Here is a 19,200-nt window from a genome sequence, read left to right as displayed (position 1 = left end):
CGTCTCACCGTTCAATTAAATTAAAAGCAAGATTTTCTAGTTTCAACCACGTGAGTGAAAAACTGAATACAAAAAAAGAAGCGATTATTATAAATGAATTTAGTACAGAATTTCGTCTTCCCATTTAATTAAATTAAAAGCAAGATTTTCTAGTTTCAACCACGTGAATGAAAAACTGAATGGACTATCGTATACGCAAGGAGATTACAAACTGTTTAAATATGTGATCAGAATTGGTAAACGGGATATAGATTAAACGATCGTATGTGCATACAAGAAATACCTAAGCTATCAAAGCGTGAGAAGACGCGTGCCTTTATGTACAGATGACTCGTCGCTTGTGTTTATCGTAATAAAAGTACTTATTGTACGTTGATCATTCGCATATATATCACACTGTTTTCCAATACATTGAGATACCGTTATCTGTGTACGTAGATAATAAAAACTAGTCAATTACAAAACTCTGTCCTCGCTTTTGTCTCTCCAACATCAATTTTAATACGTCCTTTCATTGATCATCGATTCTGGAACCGTTTCGCATAAAAACGTGCAAGCTTTTTGTGTCGACGTCACGAGGATTTCAAAATGCAGTGTGTCGTAAAAATCTGCTTATCTGGTTATCGTGCATCTGTCCGATAATGCGTCTAATGCGGTGATAAGAAGTGTCATCGACCAGAGCTGATTTCAGGAGAAGCAGGACGAAATTTCGAGGCGTAACAGCGAGGCGGTTAAACTCGACCGGTTGAAGTTACATTTGAACAACACCATCGCCGGTGATGCCTTGCTGTCGCCCGTCGGTCAGAGGAAGATCTCCAGGGCGAAGGTGCGCACCGATACCTGCAAATAATAATCATTGTTAAACATGGACGATTTTTAGATTCTCAATGAAACGCAAGCTTCGGGTTCGCGTTCGAGGCGGACCAGTACCACGAATATGGTGTTCGTAGACGCGACTCCCTTCGAGGAATCAAGAGCACATCCGCAAGACACTGAAATCATGTAACCTGCAGTAACTTTTTGAACAAATGCATCGATACTTGATTTACTGAATTCTTAGACGGTAATTCGTATCGAGCGAACTTGGCCAAGAACTATTTGCGAACTCTAATCCTGTTTTTCAGCGAGATCCACGAGTTCCCGACGCCGAGGGAGTCGTCGGTGTACGCGATGAACAAGAAGAGGCGTGGGAGATGCGTGATATTCCATCACCAAGAGTTCAACGAAGGGAACGGCGACTACAGAGAGGGTTCTCAGTACGACGTGGAAAAAATATACAAGGCTTTCGAGAAGGAACTACGTTTCGAGATAACCGTTTACGAAAACTTGAAATTCTTCGACCTCTGCGAAAAGATAAAAGAACGTAAATGCTTATAATTCACAGACTCTTATCGATAGAAAGGAAATCTAGTTCATTGATCTCTGGTTTAACTAATTTTTAGTGTCCAAGGAGGAGGACCACAGCGACGCAGATTGCATCTGCATCTTCATATTGTCTCACGGAGGTTTCAACGGAACGATACACGCAAGGGACGTGTCCTACCCTTTCTCCGTTATCTGGAAACCGTTTCTAGAATGCAGAACTTTAGTAGGCAAGCCGAAACTATTTTTCGTACAGGTAAGACAGACTCGAACACGATTTACAATTAAACGTGAGTAAAATTAATGAGAAGTTTCGACTTCCAGGCTTGCAGAGGACGGACCACAGATCAAGGGAACATGGGGAGGCACGCGACCGATTCGACCGACGCTATGTACACGATTCCTACTCACGCGGATTTCCTATTCGGCTACAGCACGGTCGATGGTAAATGAATAAACAAATACTATTCACGATGATCTTGATTAAAAGGAATTTGTATCTCGTAGATCATTACGCTTTTCGGGATCTGAAGGCGGGCACGTGGTACATCGACAGCCTGTGCCGAGTGATCAGGACGCACTGGAGAGAGTACGATCTCACGAAAATGNCTCCCTTAAAATTCCATTCATTCTTCCCCCTTCAAGTACCTAAAAAATCGTCTTACCTTTTCAGAAAACAATTAAAAAACAAGCAGAACGAAGTCATTTAATATTCCTAATAGTTTTTTAAATAACAATATTAAAAATCTTCGATATCCGCGCGCGCGACGTTCGCTTGAATGTCTGCGTGTGTCACACACAAGTGGCGATGCTCGGTCGTATCAGCTTCAATCAGCTTGGTTTACACGATCTGTTTTGTTAACGTCGAGCCTCCGTCAATATTCCGAATCCTATGAAGAAAATCGCACCTGAAATTCCTTCTAACCCCGAATTCCAATAAACCCCGTGGGACCTGTGTCTACGTATCGTAACAAGTTTTGTATAATGCTGATCGCGATACGCGTGATACCTACGGATGGATAGATGCGTATAGATACAGGGTCGATCTGTGGAATGGATGCTTAATAAGTTACGTTCCGCGTTGCTTTTCCCGAACGCTTTTCGACAGTCGCTGGTAAGTCGCATCATCATCGTTCTCTAGTTACATTCAACAGAATTCCTGTACTTTCCTACTCCTCGTTGGAAATTCTCTTAAGAAAGATGCATCTTCTATGTATATTATGTTGTTGTAACAAGCGATTGCCTTTGTACGTCATCTATAGGTAAATAGTTTGGTTTATTGTTGAATAAATTTACAAAATTTCCTTCAATTTTTCTCAGACTCGTCGACAATTTCTTAATTATTTTTATTTTTTCACTTTGTTTCGCGAAGGGCCATGCCATTACTTTTTTTTTTCCTCTAAAAGGATTCGCAGAATTTACGGACTGCGTGTATTAAAACAATTAAAATTGATTGTCCGCGTTTAGTAAACAATTGTGAATATTTTCATATTTCTAGAGTTTGAAAAAGTAATCGATGATGCTGTTGCATTAAGGTCATGACCACTGATTGTTATATATTTTCTATAAACAATATTTGTGGTGAGTAAGTCTTACCTGAAATTTTATCCTTAACGTAACTATAAAACGTACGTGTTTATATTTTCTATACAGAATTACTGCGGTTTTGGATAGAAAGCGAGTATTCGAAGGTATCTTAAACACAGTCTCTTCTGATCATGGAATCGAACGACAGGAAAAATGTGTACCTCACGAAAACAGGAGACAACTCGTTAAACACTGGAATGAGAGAGACTATGATAGTCGGTCAAACGAACATGACACAAGGTAAGAATTCTCATTAAACATTCTTATTTAAAATTCTAAAAATGATTCACGTTCTCAGAATGCGGAGAGCCCGTAATGAAACCTGGGAACGTGTCCAGCGTTTCGAACAACCAGGTAAAGTGGTCGAATACTCAGAGTAAAAATTTTATCATTAACGCTGTCCCAGTGAAGAACGAAGTAAGTTGCCACACCACAGCAACGTTGTTTATCGATCAAGTTACACGTTTCATTAACTGTGTTTACAGATCGTTCACTTGGAGGACGGAGCGCACTGCAATAAGAAAATGTATTATTACGATAGACATTACACCGGGCACGAGGAAACAGAGAGACCGACGCGCAGGGGAACGAAACGGTACAGAGATAAAGACGCACCTAAAAGAGCGTTGTCTGCTTTCTTCTATTTCTGCCAAGAGCTACGCGGCAAGATGAGGGAACTGCATCCGGAGATGGGCGTGGGCGATATCGCCAAAGAGCTGGGCAAACTGTGGATGAGCACGGATCTCCAGACTAAGTCGAAGTACATGGCAATAGCAGAGGAGGACAGGGCCAGATACGAAAGAGTGAGTAAAACTTTAAATCATTCAATTACTCTCAGTATTAATTTTCTCTGAAACGTTTAGGAAATCATTGCGTACAACAAGAGAGTAAAAAATTACGACCCCGAGGAAGTTGGAACCGTATAAGTTTCTCGACTCTATTAAAAAGGAAACAAGGGACGGTGTACTTTGTCCTGGAAAGCACTCGCCAATTATAAAAAATGTATAACAATTTTACTAATAGTTTTTAGCATTCGTTGTATATATTATGTACACTGTTGACGCGATCATCAAAAGGAATTATCAATCGGGCTCATTAAATTGTTTAGTTGCAATAGAATCTGATTCTCAAGTGAGAACTTCCCTCGATCGTTGCCCCCACGCGTTTATTTTATATAACATTGGATACTACTTTCTGTGAATAACGTGTGCTAATATATTTACAACCGATACCTAATACAATAATAATAATATTAATATCGAGATTAGAATTATAACTGAAAATTATCCTGGTATTAATAATAATAATAATAATAATGTTATTATTAATGATGATAATCTATATTGCTATTGAAACATGTTATACACGAAGCACAATAGCGAGTAAAAGTCAAGCAGAGTGAGCTTTGTACAGTGCACTTTTCTTGATTATGCATTATTCATGTTTATAAAAACTAGACACCAGGGACTTATTTATATGGAACACCCTGCGTAGGACACATATTCCATGTATTTTGTTCTCTTTTCCAATAAATATAAAAATCATTTAAACCATTCATAATTACATCGTTTATTATCCATTTTGTTTCTTCTCCAAAACAACGCACCAGTTACCTTGATCATAATAGACTTCCTCGATGGCGAATTGCGGCACCTCCGAGCATAATTGCGAGAGTTCGTTCTCTTGGAACACGTGATAAAATCTAAGAAAGTTACCACCGCCTTTCCTCTTCCAAGGAACGAGCATATCGTTCGAAGTGAAGTTCGTACGGTTTTCATGCACAGGCAACGTGACTCCGAACTCCGTCAATTTTTGTATGCAAACGGCCTCCTCTCTCTTACCAGAATTATACCGTAAATAAGCCGTTTGAATAGAATCCTTCTCCTGCTCCCTCGCCCATACGTAAATCAGACACCTGCCGCCCGGGCGGAGGACCCTCGCCAACTCGAAGATCGCTTGCCTCCTCCGCTCGTACGTCGAAAGATGATGAATTACTGCTATACATATCACAGCGTCGAGACTGTTATCTTTGTACGGCAGACACAAACAGTCTGACAGGAGTACCTCGAAATTCTTGCTTCGACATATCTTCATTAAATTACAACTCCTGTCGCAGCCGATCTGTATAATTAAAACCGTTCATAATATCGTTTATAACAACAGAAAATCTTGCTTACTTTGAATATGTGTTCCTCCTCGTAAAGATATTTCCCGTTCCCGCAGCCTACGTCTAATAAAATATCGCCTATTTTTAACCCTAGTAAAAACTTCGATACGTTCGGCCAGCGTTTATGCCTCGTTTCATCAAAGTGATTCGAAATCTTGTCGTAAACCTGCGTACGAATAATTTCAATGAATGATAATAAAACAGGGAAGAAGATTTCATGATACGTACATCGTGTACATAAGAATTCTCTATCACCGGAGCTATTTTATTATCGATGAGAGTCGTGGTTCGTTTCGTGTCGCAGTGATTCGGGAAACTGCACCGACAGTTTCCCCTGTGAATCTTTCTAAACGTAAACGAAACCCTCGTCGCTCGGGACTGCGTCGTGATCCCATTTTTAGTTTTAACCACGTCATTGTGCCTTGGACAGATTCCATGCGTCCAAGCGTAACGAGCTTCCCCGGACATAATTAATAACGAACGCGGTGGTAAAAGAACGCTAGTCTTCTCGTTCTCTCTTTTAAAATCCATTATACAAGCTGAGCCTAATGATAACGATAATATGCTGTCTTCGAATGCACTGTGCGTGTCAATATGCGGTGGGATACCTGAAATTAACAAGAGATTAATATTCTGATTGGTAAAAAGAATAATTATATACCTTGCCCTGGTAAGTAATGATTAATCGTTAACTGATCGTAATCGTATGGAACCTCGTGATGCGTTTTAAGTACATCCTTTAAGAATTGATAATCGTCTGGAATAGGTGCGATTGGTTTGTCTGCATCTACGTTATTCGAACTGTATTGGAATTCGTATCCAAAGTGCTTCACTTTCCGGTGTTTCAAATCGGAAGACTCTAACATTTAAAGAAAAAATTAGATGAATCTTGTAGGATCAAAAGAATGATCGTTTCATTGAATAATTTGATACCTTCGTTACTCCAGTTTATTGTATCTAATAATATTCTCTCCTGCTCCTCGGTTATGCAATTCTCTATCAGTTTAAGACCAGGAGGAAGGTCTGAGAATAGAGACTCATTTGATTCAGGAACTACATGAACAGAATCATATGATAATATTGAAATCCAACGTTCTATTATTTATAAATGTTAAGTACCAGATTCTGTAAACGTGGCGTACAGTCGAGTCTGTTCATTAATCTTCACGTTCCCATGAATTTTGTTATAAATACACGTGGCGTCGTCTATGGAATTAAATTTAATAAAGCAGTACGATTTGTTTGGAGGCATGATTAAATGGTAGTCAGTGACGAGTGGTTCTATCACATCTTTCAACGTTTGCCTCTGCAATCCAGTGACCAAACCAGCATTGCAGATCATTATATACTGTAAAAAATTAATAATCATTTCTGTTATGTATTAGTATAAGTATTAAATGCGAACCTGGGTAGGATTGTCACAGCATTTGATATTCATGTCTCTAAGGAGTCTGTGATGTGCTCGTTTCTGCTTACGATGGCTCTTTTTAGTCAATTTTCCTTCCATAACCAAACTTTTTCTAAACTATTTGTTTATTATTATTAGAAAATAAATAGAATACATTAGAAATTGAGGTTAGAGTCTCAGAAATACGGGGAGACAGTAAGATAAATTATTGTTTATATTAGAAATTCATCGCTGAACTTTCATAATCAATAATTTTCCATTTCTAATCAGATTTTAATGAAACGAATCGGAAATATAGATAAAGAGAACAGATTTATAATCTTCGAGCTCGAAGTTTACAATAAATAATCGGTTGTTTATCGGCGGTAAATTTTCCTTCCATTTTCTTATATTGGCAAACTTTGACGTCGAGCACGACGCCATCTCTAACCCCAAAATCGTGCCTGACTTCAAACATAACCGTATTTTAAAGAAATTTCGTAATTCTCTATCGAATTCTTCATCGAAACTTTAATTTACAGTGTTTTATTAAAATTAATACAGTGAAAGTGTAAATATAATGATTTAAGTTCAACAAAGTCAATGAGTATGTCTATAATTAATCTTCCTTTACAAGAACTTCGATATCTCCGCTCCTAAAGTACAGATTTAGTCAAGATTTTCAATGCACGTTCATGAAGAGTCATTGTAAGTGTCTGTTAACTTTCGTTACGTTATCTCTACGAGTTTAATCCATAGAATTAAAAAAATCGAACGATCTCTGTCGCTACCGCGCAGATCACCTGGCACGTGCTCGAGGCGGTGATGATTGTCATTCACGTTGTGTAACCGCGCTCGTGCTCTTATAACAACACCGATGATCGATACATCACGTTGGATATCATCTGCGAACGTAACGGAAGAATTCGACAGGTCGTCCCGTTCTCTTCCCTACACGAATAAGAATGACAAGTAAGAAAGGACACACCCCACACCGGATTGAATCAGAGATCGATAAGAACCGCGAGGAAGGTAACTGGAAAAAGGTTATCGAATTGGCCGAACATTTAAAAGTCCAGTACCCCAGTAATGGTAATTAATTTTATTACAATAACACTAATATTCAGTCTTCATTCAGTTCGTTTATAAAAACCTGAAATAAAATCGTCGTACCAAATTTTAATTCTAAGCTAGATGAAAAATCGTTTAGTCATTCAGAAGGCCGAATATAATTACTATAAGACGTGCAATTTTCTCTTAGAATGTCTGGCGAATTTCTTATGCGGTGAGGGGAGGCTGGAGAGCTTCTTGGAACAAACTCCTCCGCTCAATGACAACATCGGAAAAGCTAGGAATGGATTGCAAGAAACGAGGAAGTTTCTATTACTCGCAGCTAATGAGAAAGACAAACAGGTAGGAAAATCAATACATTTTATCAAAATAAATAAATAACGTTTGATATCACAGGCTTTAGTCGTGTTAGACGCGCATTTACTACTCGGGAAACTGCACTATGCAATGGGAATGTACGAAGAGGCCCTCGAACATTATCATCAGGCCGAGTTACACACTCTCACAGAGAAACCGTTGCCTTGTAGGAGTCTACGGATTATCGCGGAATCGTACGCGATCAAAGGTTTGCATCAAACGATATTTCAGATATTCTGCTAGTATGTACTAGTGCATTATTATCTTTAATATCACGTATAAGGTAAAGGAAGTAGTACTGGGATAAAATGAATTTTGGAACCAATACTTGGACAGTAATAAATAGTAGCAATTATTTACTGTCCAAGTTTACAATCCCTTTTGAAACTTAATACGTAGAAGTGAGACAAGACGGCAGTGGCTGTCCAGGTTTAGCCCCTCCTTTACCTTATAACAGCTTGCCATTTGAATAAAGGAATGATTTATTATATCTACCATAGTACGGTGTACATTTCACTGAGTAATTTTTACAAATTCTGAAATGCGATTAAATTACAATATTGCACATTATGTAGTCGTTGGACTGCGGATATTTTAGCAGTCAGTAGAAATTCTGAAATGCAGAGAATGTCACGTTAGAAAACTAGCAATGATTTTTATATTTCCTATTTGTTTACGTACGATTACCACTGTACAACTTAGAGAAAGTAAGATTGTTTATTTAGACACAGAGAAACATTTATCCTGCCGGAGACTGCGCATTTTTGCCGAGTCCAAGGCGATACAAGGTTTGTACTTTGCTTAACGTTTATTTCCTTTTATTTGCCCCTGTGTAAGTGTGTCCTATCAGAATTCTTGAATCGGTCTCCTAATCAACTGTACAAGGCAATGATTTCTGCCTACCTCCGGCTATTATTATTAATAATAGGACAAGATTTAAAAACCAGCAGCATTGAAATTCTTTTTAAATCTTGTCCTATTATTAATATTAGCCAGAGGCAACCAGGAACCATAGTCTCAAGCTGTACAGTGCTTCCATTTGAACTAAGTGGCATTGATTAAAATTGAGTGAGGACCTGTTTACCTACCAGCTGAAAGAAACTGTTCTCTCAATGGTAATTATACTACGTATCTCTAAGTAGATTGCCTGCTATTTCAATGCATGTCTCGTTCTTCTTGCTTCCTATGAAACACTTAGATCAAGCAAAACGATTTTACATCCATTTATGTGTACGTAGTCATGTCTTCCTTCACTGTTGATCATTTCTCAACAACGTTTCTCTATTCTAATTAAGACTGTTTGTACAATAGGTCTCTGCCTGGAGAAGTTACCTCCTAAATCGAAGTCGAAATACAAAATAGCTGAATGGCAAGAGCAGATTATTAAATGCTACGAAATCGCCGGTGATCTGACTCTGGTTTATCTACAAGAGCAAGACAAACTCGCGATGCAACATCAGAACGGAAACAGCAACAATACAGGTAATGCTAATCGGTCTGGCATTCTTCTCCATCGATTCATGATAATTCACGGTGTTCCATAATTAATGAACGAGTGACGGTGAATAAGAAACGCGGCAGGAAGCGTGGAAATAAATTTCCGTTCTTTATGTCGTTTCAGGTGATTTCCTACGTAGGATCTGGCGAACATTGAAACCTTCAATCGTTTACATAGCTAATGCGTTAATATCGTTTCATCGACAGGTACATATTCCTCTCAGTCCCCTCAGTTTTCTGCGAAACATATCGGGCCGATTTTGGAAACCGCATTACAAAGGGCGCCTATACTCTACATTCAAACCGGTAACATTCAAGGTGCAATAAATCGTTACAGGTAACCCACTGTTTCTATTCGTAAAAACAGCAAGAGAAGAAATGTTAATTGACGAAATTAAATAACTTGCAAGGGAGATATTGTCCGCCGTGGAGTCTACGACGACTCAGAGTCTCAGAGTAACTTTGACGAGACAATTAGGCGAGGTTTTAGTCCGGGGCATCAGCGGCGCCGAGTACAAAGCTCCGAACGCACCGACCGACACAGCAGGTAATAAATAAATAAACGCGAATCGAACACGATTTCTATAATAAATTTCATATTAATAAATTTCGTTCTAATAGATTCCCCGTGGAAGCCGAAGAAATATCTAGGCCCTAACATGTTCGTGCCGAGAAACGAATACGAGGAGACGATTTTACTTTTACTGATAAGCGAAGCGATGGCTGTGAGAGACGCGGTTCTCAGCCAGTCTCCGGAATTTAAAGACGCGAGGATACGCGCGTTCGAGAACGCGACCGCCGTTTATGATCTTCTCACTGTAGTCGTCGTCAGGTGGAGCCAAGTGGATTTATTGTACGAGGTAATCGCGGTTCGACGTGCCCTCCCGCTCGAGGCTCAATTTATTTGCTTATTTTTTTTTCGATAGTCGTTCGAAAGGGCGATGAAGTTCTCTCACGACGAGGCGCACGTTTGGACCCAGTGTGCACTGTGTTTGATTAGCATGGGCAGATACATGCATGCTTATAGAGTTTTGAAAGTAGTGGCAAGATTATCGCCGCAGAAGGTGATGCCTTGTCTCTTAGCCGCGAGACTTTGCTACGAACAGTTAAATATGGTAAGAATTATCTCGTTTCACGTATATATATAAAACAATTATGTACAATGGAAATTAAATGAATATGAACGAATGAATAGATAAAAGAGGGTATCGAATGGAGTCAGAAAGCTCTGCAAAGAGAAACGTCGAATTCTCAAGGATTGCAGTCGAGGTGTCATCTTTATATCGGTATCGGTCACAGCATACTCGCTGCGAACACTATAGTGAAAATGGATAAGACTTACCATACGAAAACGGCTTTAGAATGCTTCCAAAAGTATGTACAATTAAATAAAGCAACTACGAGGAGAATCGTAGCGATTATAATCACCGGTTACTTTCAACAGGGCGCAGCAATGCGATCCGAACGACCATCTGGCTGAGTATTACTTGGCTCACGAATATGCGATCAATAGACAGATCAACGAGGCGATGGTCCACGTGAAAATCGCACTGAACCTCCGAGCGGAACACATTCCATCCTTGCATTTATTAGTCCTGTTACTCTCAGCCCATAAACAATACTCGGAAGCGCTGCATTTAATTAATAGCGTGTTGGAAGAGTATCCAGATAATCTGAACTTCCTTTACGTGAAGGCTCACCTCGAATTGCGAAGCGTCGGTGGCGAGCAAGCGCTGTTTACTATAAGGCATATGTTCCTCTTATGGAAGAATCTGTACGAGGATCAGACTAACGCTAATTGCAACGAGCAGCACAGCGAGAGGCGCAGCGAAACCAGAAGCGTTTTTCAATTGTACGCTTCTGAGATGTCCGATAAAGATTCCAGTACGTATTTAATATACGTTTATTTCTTTTAGAATTAATGAATGAATGAATGCGTTTTGATACAGGCTCGCTGCATGCTCAGTCGTTGGCTGCGTCGAGGGTGGAACAGGCTCTGTCGGAAGTCGCCTCTTCTCTCAGCTCCTTCACACCGAAACCCGGTCCGCAACGTGCCTGGTTGTTACAATTACAAGTTTGGCTGTTACTCACCGAAGTGTATTTGGTACTGGACCAACCGAACGGTGCCGTTCTATCTTTGCTAGAAGCCACTAATATTTTCCCTCTGAGTCACCACATTATGTATACGGTGAGTTTAATTTGAAACTTAACGGAACCTCGTTACCGGAATATCAGTTAATTCTCATTCTAGCGGGGTCTTCTTCATGAATACAAATTGGAATACATGGAGGCGAAACAGTGCTATCAGAACGCAGTATCGATCAATCCGTCGCATATAAAAAGTTTACAACATCTGGTAATATTAATAATAATTGAATAAAATCGAATGATGAACGATTAAGAACGATTCTCTGTTCAGGGTTTGATTTATCATTATTTGGGAAGCCAGAGGCTGGCCGAGAAGACTTTAAGGGACGCTGCGAAGATCGACCCGAACTCCCATCAAACATGGTACCAAATTTATTACAATTCTCGTTTATGTGCGCTTAATATTTACGTATCTCGAAAGGGCCTATAACTATATCCTGAAATATACCTGAGAATCAATTTAATGATTCGTAGGTACAATTTGGGGAAAGTGTTGGAGTCTTTGGGCGAAGTTGAACAGGCCAGCGATTGCATGGCCACGGCGCTGGAAGTAGAGACTACCAATCCGATATTACCGATCCTGTCGATACCAGTAACGTTCGAATAATTCACGGATATCAAAGGTTTACAAATACTATTTATTCGTTCGTTTGCCCCCACGTGGCAATAGTACCTGCTTATCTTTAAACTGTTGCATTAGTGTACAAATAAATTAATTCTTCGAGAACAAAGTTAGACGTATATTGCAGATAATTTAACGATCATTGTAAAAAAAAAAAGGAACTAATAAAGAAATAGCTATAAGCGAGATTTCTTCTTCCTTCTTCCTTTGATTTATTTAAGTTTTCTTCATTCCTAAAAGAAGCATTAATTTATTTTTACTTTGCTTTCTGTAATTTCATAAAAATATGCAACGATTATTTATTGAATTTTTCTATTTAAGTCATTAACGGGCACCTTTATATTTTATTATGGTAGAAATATTTTTACATTGAATATTGATTGGTTCAAACAAAATTCTAGAATTGTGAACGAATCGTTGCTGGTTCTGTAATAAAATACGAAAGAGAGACACGGTTTTGTGAAGTAAATGGAAATATTTCGCTGTTTATGAAGAGGCAAAGAAGGAATCACTTGGAGGAATGTTGCAGGAATCGATTGTCCGTCGTTAAACGAAAGTCAATTAGGCGGGGCATCGATTTGATATAAAATTAACATTGTTCGCCGTGACATCCATTAAATTCCCTTCCTTGCTTACCCTTAATCGTGAACGCCGCTGTGCGCTTCTCCATCCCCCTTTTCGTCTCTTTTTAACGAGATTACCGGTCAGCCTGTCCTACTCTATCGCGTGTCGCATTGCGCGTTTAACGGTGCGCAGGCTCGCGACTGGCGACCTAGCCAACTTGGAGAGAAACTTTTTCGAAATGCCTCGGTTTAAAACCAGGCCGGCCCTTTGAGCAACTGCGTCACGGATCCATATTTTCTGCATCCTATCAGACAATCGATTTTTCCCGGTGACGATGCCCAAAAACAGCGCTGTTCCGTAGACGGGGTCTCGCCCCGGCCGCCACCGCCGCCGCCGCCGCCGCCGCCGTCGTACCACCGCGTCACGTTTAGCGCATCACGCATCTGCAGAGCTTACGGCTATGCGTAATACAATATACAATCGACCAACTATTATCATCTTACTCTTTTTTCGACGTCTGCGAAAGGTCGCAGGGCTCCACTGCGCTGCAATAGGAATCACATAGGTTAGGAGGTTATATTCCTTTTTTTTTTCATTTCTTTCAAATGCAATCTACAAGGGATTAGGTTTTCCCTTGTAACGTCGCCCTATCTTCCTGGCTGGCCAATATTTTAAATGTCTTAATTAACACTAGATTGCCCAAGGAAGTAATTTTGACTGGTTTTGGGCAAATTTACAAATAATAATGCATAAATTATTTTTTCCCCCAAGTGAAGTAAATTTTTTTTGTTGTTAACATTTACTAATAACTTGTTATATGACTGTAAATAATATAAAAAATATTAAAAATTAATTTTACACAAATTTCTTTACACATTATTCTTTCACAATGCAGTCATTTTTATTGGTTTTAGTCAATATAGGTATATACTAAGTTTCAGTCTTTCTAGTGTTAATAATGACAGGATTATTGGAAGAACTCTCTGTTTTAGAACCTGATGGATGCATGATTTACTTATTATTCGTTTGAAACGTGGAATTGTGTCAAGAAGATTTTAAAACACCCACCCACCCCCCGAAAGTCGCATTGTCCACCGCTAATGCGTGGCTTTGTTCCTTTGATCTAAGGCGACCTTGATATACTTTTGAAAATAAAAAACAGAGAAAACGGGGTGGAGGAACCGTCACTTCCGTGAACGTTCTTTTTTGTCGCACGCATGCTCATCGCTTATTATTGATACCGCGGACACTGTGCGACGCCGTTACCGCATATCGGTCACGGCCACCAACCAAACCGTTAATTATCTATTAGATACGAATGGATATTAAGAATATCAGATACCCCTAAGATTACATTGGAATTTAATCGATACGTTAATCTTTCAGGGAAGAATATCGCCTTTTATTGTCAAATTTAATTAGAAACCAACGAATGCCTGCTATCTCGTTGTGCAATGATTCCAGAAGGTGATAACAAATATACTGCGACTTGTTTTATGATTGATATAAAAATCCACAGTCTAACAATGAATTCCTGTACGAGTTGCCACGGATTTTGCAATATACGCGACTCGCGTTGCATGTTTAAAAGGTTAATGCCTACGTAGCTTAGCTCTGCGAATTCTTGCCGGTCGCACAAAAATATATATACAATTATAATTCGTTTTTCAGCGTCACGTGTTGACAGTTAAATCGAATCTAATTGCTGTTCTACGTTGGCAGCCACCTGAAACGTTTTAATTGCGAACGCGGCTACAATTAGGTTACTTCATTCGACGTTTCCTGATACACAGAGAGAGAATCGTCGTCGTCGTCATTCACATTTTTCTACCGTATGAGATACGATGATCCAATGATGAACCATTACCGAAAGGTGAATCAAATTTCTATTCATTCAACCGTTCTACGTTCTGTTAACGAGAACCGCTGCTCACGTTTACAATCGGCGATGAGTAACCTGGTGTTTTATCTCGTCGTGCGATATCGATCGAGATCTAGGAAACACTTAGGGGATAATTGTAAAAAAATGAATGGTTGCAGGGAAAAAATTGCCTCAGTTTAAATTATGCTCGTGACGTAATGCCACGCAATCCAATTAAATTTATGCGCATCCTTACGTACATGCTAATTTTTATCAGTGCAATCAGTTTCCCGCAGTGTTGCGTTTAAACCAGGCAGGAAGGAAGAAGCTGTTTTTTTTCAACGTTCCTATTCCTGAAAACACGTTTCATGCACGAATGCTGCTGCTGCTACTGTTATACCTGGGAGGATCGCTGGACGGATGAATGTTTGATAAAGCAATTGAATATTCCTTAGCTCGTGTGTGGCTTCTCTGGCACTCCTTTAATCGCGCTCTTTATCCGAGCCGCGCGTACTCGCATTATTTTTATTTAAGAACATATCGACCGATTCTATGAAAGGACATTGAAACTGCTGCCACTCCAGGGGTTAACAGAAGGGATGCTGAAATAGGCCACCTAAATACTTTCTTTCTAAACTTGATAAAGGATTCGTACAGTTTTGCAATTTCAATATTGCGCAATGTTATTATTGATCATTTTAGCGAACATACAAAAATAGATGGCAACAATTGTTATGACTGTTTTTTACAGGCTCTTACGTTCGGAATAATGCGATTAAGGAATCGTATGAAATTTCGCGGGGGCGTGAAGGTACTTTCGTTCTTCTTCTTCAAGATTCCCTTCCAGGATGGACTTAATATCTGCAGGTAACTGCGTCATCCCTTAACTTATAGGAATAAATATGATATTCAGAGTCGTTGCTTATTTTTAAGATCGTCTTAAGCATTTGCTTAACACTAGAAAGACTCACTGCTTTTGGGCAATGCAGGAAATGGAGGAGGAGGGAGAGGTAACTACAATTATTAATAAACGCATTTATAAGTTGTAGAAAAAGTCAGAAAATTCTAAGAAATTGTGTCATTATATACATAATTGTTTTTCTAATTGAAATTAAAAAGCAGTCAAAATTACTTCCTTGGACAATCTAGTGTCCAGGACTGGAAATATGGGATAGAGATAGCAAATTCTCAACGTCTTAACGACGAATCAAAGATTTCCTTTGACCGAAAGCAGATGCCTGGAAGATCGAAGTAATAAAATTCGATAAATTTGTATTAATTTGTGGACGATCGAGGGATCGTTGAGACGGGACAGCGTTGAGGCGTAGCGTGTGATCTGGTGTGTGTGTACGAAGGTTCGAATTTGGTGGTGAGACAGGTTTGGGAAAAACTGTGTGATCGTGAAGCATCTCTCTTAGGCAGGGAAGCCCGGCTTTGACCCGGTAGTCGGCGGCGGCGGCAGAGTCCGCGCGGCTGCCTGACGCATTGCAGGTGCGCGTCGGCCAATCACAGGCCTGGTTAGTTCGCCCGGACTTGTCCTGTAAACACGACCGCACCCACCCCGCATGTAAAGCGGATTTGCACGCTGGTCGACGGGCACGATTCTGCACGTCGACGTCCGCGTCGTTCCTACTTCTTTCCATTTGTCCAATTAAAAATCGCTGGTTTTTTTCACGGTTTTCAGCAGAGTAGCAGCCGCGCGGGACTATCTCGCGATCGCGTAGGCAGCGTACGAGCGTGAACTCCCCTTAACCCCCGTCCGTGGCGGCGACCAATCGGGCGAGGCTCGAGCGGAGTCCGTTAGGGGCGGCGTAGTGATACCTGACCGAGACTAGCGGCAGAGAGGCTCGCACCGAGATCGGGAACGGTGGACTCCATTGCTATCCCGAGTGCGTTTGTCGTCGGCCGTGTCCGTATTGCGTGTCTGTCCGCGCTTTCGTGAACACATCAAGTTCGAAGGAGAGACTGTGAACAGTAACACGTTGTGTCTAGTGCCTAAGCGATACTCGAGATCGTCGAGCTTCACCGAGAGACGTAGAACCTGAGCCAAAATGGTAAGTAAAACGAGAGTTGACTTCCTATGCGGACGTCGCACACCGGCCCCTCGCACCTCCTCGTCGTCGCTTACAGTTTGCCGCATTGACGCGCCGAGTGCACGTGCAACCGACCGATACGCATTTATTCCGAAACCAGCCTTTATCCTCGTGCATTCTTTTACCTCGTTACGATATTATTACATTCGCAATGGCCGGTACGCGGAGATGGACCGACTATCGATCCGCTCCTCCATCGCCGGCCACGTATGTTTCCCCGAATCTACAAAAATGTCACCAGCTTCCGCGTGAACATTCCCTCACGCCCGCTACCGATTCTCATTAGCTTCCAGTCAAACTGTACCTACTCTCTATAGAAACTTTCGTACGCCGACATCGTTCCATGTCAAGTATCAATATTAATGCGTAACGGTACGTCGAATGTCGCACGACGATTTCTTATAGTTCATCGATTTAAAGTACTCTTCTATCTGTAGATTGTGAAATCTCAGATAAACGTTATCTACGCGAATATTTTCGTCCCCGTCAGTCACCAATTAGAATTCTTATTGTCTAAGAAATTCCAGTTTCTGCCAATGAAAAATGTGATACGTACGTACAGTACGTGTCTTAGATTGTACCTTGACAGCTTTCTTATAATCAGATTATTTGATAAGAACCGACGATAAAGGTTTTAACAAGAATCATCGGTTTTAACCGTTTCTCTTTTGTACTATGTATATATATATATGTATATATGTGTGTGTATAGGTATATGTAGGTAGGTAGGTTTCGACGATCACCGTTACACGGTATACCTCAATATTGATTTTCGCGGTCTCTCGCCGTTGCGCCGATTTCCCCTGTTCCTTGTACACCTTCGTACAATCGTCCCCATCGATTCGAACCAACAATCTTTATCAGTTTTTAATTATTTTTCCACCGAAACTCGTAACACGTTTCTAATTCTAAATTCTATTTTTACACTTGGCTGTGAGAGTTATTAAAATCATCGCCACGTATTTTAAACGCATGATTTAGAAAGAAAAAATCGAATCTTTCGTCTGTTGGGGAGGCGGCCACCGGTTTAGAATGTACTTTTTTAATTATAGTTTTATGGCGTTACGAGCTACTCCTGCTGCTGTTCATCGATCCTCTCGCCGCATAACCTACAGTAGAATTCCGGCCGCAATTATTAACGCGTGTTATTTATTATTGACCACGTTTAACCGATATTTCTTTTTAATGTACATAACCGATGGATATTTTTGTATTAAGTATATAGAAACGCGTCTATGTACNCACTAGGGAAAGAAAATAATTTGTGCATTATTATTTGTAAATTTGCCCCAAAGCAGTGAAAATTACTTCCTTTTAGGCAATCTAGTGTTAAGAATCTAGCGAAGACTTATTTGTTATCTGTTTAAAGGCTGATCAACTCACAGAGGAGCAGATTGCCGAATTTAAGGAAGCATTCTCACTATTCGACAAAGATGGAGATGGTACCATCACGACCAAAGAATTGGGCACGGTGATGCGGTCGCTAGGTCAAAATCCTACAGAAGCTGAGCTTCAGGACATGATCAACGAAGTGGACGCAGACGGTATTTTCGTTGTTCATTAAATAAAAACTGCGAATAGAAGTAGAAGATAAGAATAATTGGAATTTTCAGGTAATGGCACAATCGATTTCCCGGAGTTCTTGACCATGATGGCTCGCAAAATGAAGGACACCGACAGCGAGGAGGAAATTAGGGAGGCGTTCAGAGTATTCGATAAGGATGGAAATGGCTTCATATCTGCAGCGGAACTCAGACATGTAATGACAAATCTTGGCGAGAAACTCACTGACGAGGAAGTAGATGAAATGATTCGAGAGGCTGACATTGATGGCGACGGCCAAGTTAATTACGAAGGTTGTAAATCATTTATTATCAACGATCTGTTAACTAAATCAGGTACGTAATAATTATTTTACGTACGCGTAATTTGTCGTATTTGTTTCACGCAGAATTCGTCACAATGATGACATCAAAGTGAATGCAACCTGTGTAATGGAAAAACTTACAACTCGGAGTGGTGTTGACGTATTAAAAATAAATCAAGAAACAAAGAAAAATATAATATGTTAACGAAATGCGAATCGACCAGAAAGTGAACAAAACAAAAAAAAAAAACCAACAAAATCTTGTATCTGGACGCAAAGATGTCTATGAAACGCGAATGAGTCAACGTCCAACACGCGTTAACCATCATTAACGATAAGTAATACAGGGCAATTGTTTAATTAAAGTTATACCACTAAAAAATCATTATCTCTAAATAACACTCAATACTTAAATACATCAGACATTACACAAGCGCGCGCACACAAACACGAATATACACGTAAAACACGTACATAAACACAGACACACACACAGGCAGACATAAAAGATGATTTATTTCCGTATAAAAGGATATAATTAAAAGATGTTAGATATATATATGTATAAACGGACGCGCATGTTTGTCAAAGACAGAGGTAAATCAACCTTTTTCTTA

The 19,200-nt window shown here is 40.0% G+C and overlaps 5 protein-coding genes and 1 long non-coding RNA gene across 8 annotated transcripts; 4 read left to right on the top strand and 2 right to left on the bottom strand.

The window, feature by feature from the left end:
• The first annotated feature begins 839 nt into the window (after positions 1 to 839).
• LOC108624973 (caspase-1) lies at positions 840 to 2,072 on the top strand. The gene is made up of 5 exons (XM_018024624.2): positions 840 to 1,002; positions 1,125 to 1,363; positions 1,443 to 1,618; positions 1,687 to 1,807; positions 1,870 to 2,072. Exons 1-5 carry the CDS (start codon positions 938 to 940, stop codon positions 2,070 to 2,072), a joined length of 804 nt encoding a protein of 267 aa, XP_017880113.1. The 5' UTR covers positions 840 to 937.
• Positions 2,073 to 2,138: 66 nt separating this feature from the next.
• LOC108625042 (putative high mobility group protein B1-like 1) lies at positions 2,139 to 4,504 on the top strand. The gene is made up of 5 exons (XM_018024743.2): positions 2,139 to 2,476; positions 3,016 to 3,189; positions 3,248 to 3,366; positions 3,435 to 3,752; positions 3,813 to 4,504. Exons 2-5 carry the CDS (start codon positions 3,081 to 3,083, stop codon positions 3,873 to 3,875), a joined length of 609 nt encoding a protein of 202 aa, XP_017880232.1. The 5' UTR covers positions 2,139 to 2,476; positions 3,016 to 3,080; the 3' UTR covers positions 3,876 to 4,504.
• On the bottom strand, positions 4,494 to 7,389 carry LOC108625041 (alkylated DNA repair protein alkB homolog 8). Its single transcript, XM_018024740.2, has 8 exons — positions 7,307 to 7,389; positions 6,522 to 6,641; positions 6,236 to 6,464; positions 6,050 to 6,169; positions 5,778 to 5,975; positions 5,345 to 5,724; positions 5,127 to 5,282; positions 4,494 to 5,070 (listed from the first exon to the last, which is right to left on the bottom strand). Exons 1-8 carry the CDS (start codon positions 7,337 to 7,339, stop codon positions 4,522 to 4,524), a joined length of 1,785 nt encoding a protein of 594 aa, XP_017880229.1. The 5' UTR covers positions 7,340 to 7,389; the 3' UTR covers positions 4,494 to 4,521.
• A 60-nt stretch (positions 7,390 to 7,449) lies between these two features.
• On the top strand, positions 7,450 to 12,384 carry Ttc7 (tetratricopeptide repeat domain 7). Of its 3 annotated transcripts, XM_018024738.2 has the most exons (15): positions 7,450 to 7,595; positions 7,765 to 7,916; positions 7,971 to 8,139; positions 8,657 to 8,719; positions 9,243 to 9,413; positions 9,636 to 9,765; positions 9,839 to 9,975; positions 10,050 to 10,288; positions 10,355 to 10,543; positions 10,624 to 10,802; positions 10,873 to 11,312; positions 11,378 to 11,616; positions 11,680 to 11,784; positions 11,848 to 11,939; positions 12,051 to 12,384. In XM_018024738.2, the coding sequence occupies exons 1-15, from the start codon at positions 7,469 to 7,471 to the stop codon at positions 12,181 to 12,183; spliced, it is 2,565 nt and encodes an 854-aa protein (XP_017880227.1). In that variant the 5' UTR covers positions 7,450 to 7,468; the 3' UTR covers positions 12,184 to 12,384. The 3 variants fall into 3 exon arrangements, with proteins under 3 accessions (XP_017880227.1, XP_017880228.1, XP_026669327.1); XM_018024739.2 differs by lacking the exon at positions 8,657 to 8,719; XM_026813526.1 differs by lacking the exons at positions 11,848 to 11,939; positions 12,051 to 12,384 and having other exon boundaries at positions 11,664 to 11,778.
• LOC113464341 (uncharacterized) lies at positions 12,194 to 13,321 on the bottom strand. Its single transcript, XR_003389178.1, has 2 exons — positions 12,835 to 13,321; positions 12,194 to 12,431 (listed from the first exon to the last, which is right to left on the bottom strand). It is a non-coding gene; the product is annotated as an uncharacterized LOC113464341 (long non-coding RNA).
• Positions 13,322 to 16,449: 3,128 nt separating this feature from the next.
• LOC108625047 (calmodulin) lies at positions 16,450 to 18,968 on the top strand. Its single transcript, XM_018024748.2, has 4 exons — positions 16,450 to 16,677; positions 18,086 to 18,260; positions 18,330 to 18,572; positions 18,668 to 18,968. The coding sequence occupies exons 1-4, from the start codon at positions 16,675 to 16,677 to the stop codon at positions 18,694 to 18,696; spliced, it is 450 nt and encodes a 149-aa protein (XP_017880237.1). The 5' UTR covers positions 16,450 to 16,674; the 3' UTR covers positions 18,697 to 18,968.
• The last annotated feature ends 232 nt before the right edge of the window (positions 18,969 to 19,200 follow it).

Source organism: Ceratina calcarata, unplaced genomic scaffold, assembly GCF_001652005.2.
Source record: "Ceratina calcarata isolate Rehan_Ccalc_2016 unplaced genomic scaffold, ASM165200v1 scaffold337.2, whole genome shotgun sequence".
Lineage (NCBI taxonomy): Eukaryota > Metazoa > Arthropoda > Insecta > Hymenoptera > Apidae > Ceratina > Ceratina calcarata.
Note: the sequence above shows the minus strand (reverse complement) of the source record. Positions and strands in the feature narration are given on the sequence as shown.

What these genes read in the sequence shown, in the direction of transcription:
- LOC108625042 (XM_018024743.2), top strand. Translation starts at nt 3,081, where the DNA reads ATGGAATCGAACGACAGGAAAAATGTGTACCTCACGAAAACAGGAGAC. An exon ending in TCAAACGAACATGACACAAG is followed by an intron (nt 3,190 to 3,247) that starts GTAAGAATTCTC and finishes TCACGTTCTCAG; the next exon opens with AATGCGGAGAGCCCGTAATG. An exon ending in CTGTCCCAGTGAAGAACGAA is followed by an intron (nt 3,367 to 3,434) that starts GTAAGTTGCCAC and finishes CTGTGTTTACAG; the next exon opens with ATCGTTCACTTGGAGGACGG.
- LOC108625041 (XM_018024740.2), bottom strand. Translation starts at nt 7,339, where the DNA reads ATGACAATCATCACCGCCTCGAGCACGTGCCAG. An exon ending in CCGCCTCGAGCACGTGCCAG is followed by an intron (nt 6,642 to 7,306) that starts GTGATCTGCGCG and finishes ATAAACAAATAG; the next exon opens with TTTAGAAAAAGTTTGGTTAT. An exon ending in AGGAGGAACACATATTCAAA is followed by an intron (nt 5,071 to 5,126) that starts GTAAGCAAGATT and finishes TTAATTATACAG; the next exon opens with ATCGGCTGCGACAGGAGTTG.
- Ttc7 (XM_018024738.2), top strand. Translation starts at nt 7,469, where the DNA reads ATGACAAGTAAGAAAGGACACACCCCACACCGGATTGAATCAGAGATC. An exon ending in CGAGTCCAAGGCGATACAAG is followed by an intron (nt 8,720 to 9,242) that starts GTTTGTACTTTG and finishes TTTGTACAATAG; the next exon opens with GTCTCTGCCTGGAGAAGTTA. An exon ending in GCTACGAACAGTTAAATATG is followed by an intron (nt 10,544 to 10,623) that starts GTAAGAATTATC and finishes ACGAATGAATAG; the next exon opens with ATAAAAGAGGGTATCGAATG.
- LOC108625047 (XM_018024748.2), top strand. An exon ending in CAACGAAGTGGACGCAGACG is followed by an intron (nt 18,261 to 18,329) that starts GTATTTTCGTTG and finishes TGGAATTTTCAG; the next exon opens with GTAATGGCACAATCGATTTC. An exon ending in CGGCCAAGTTAATTACGAAG is followed by an intron (nt 18,573 to 18,667) that starts GTTGTAAATCAT and finishes TGTTTCACGCAG; the next exon opens with AATTCGTCACAATGATGACA.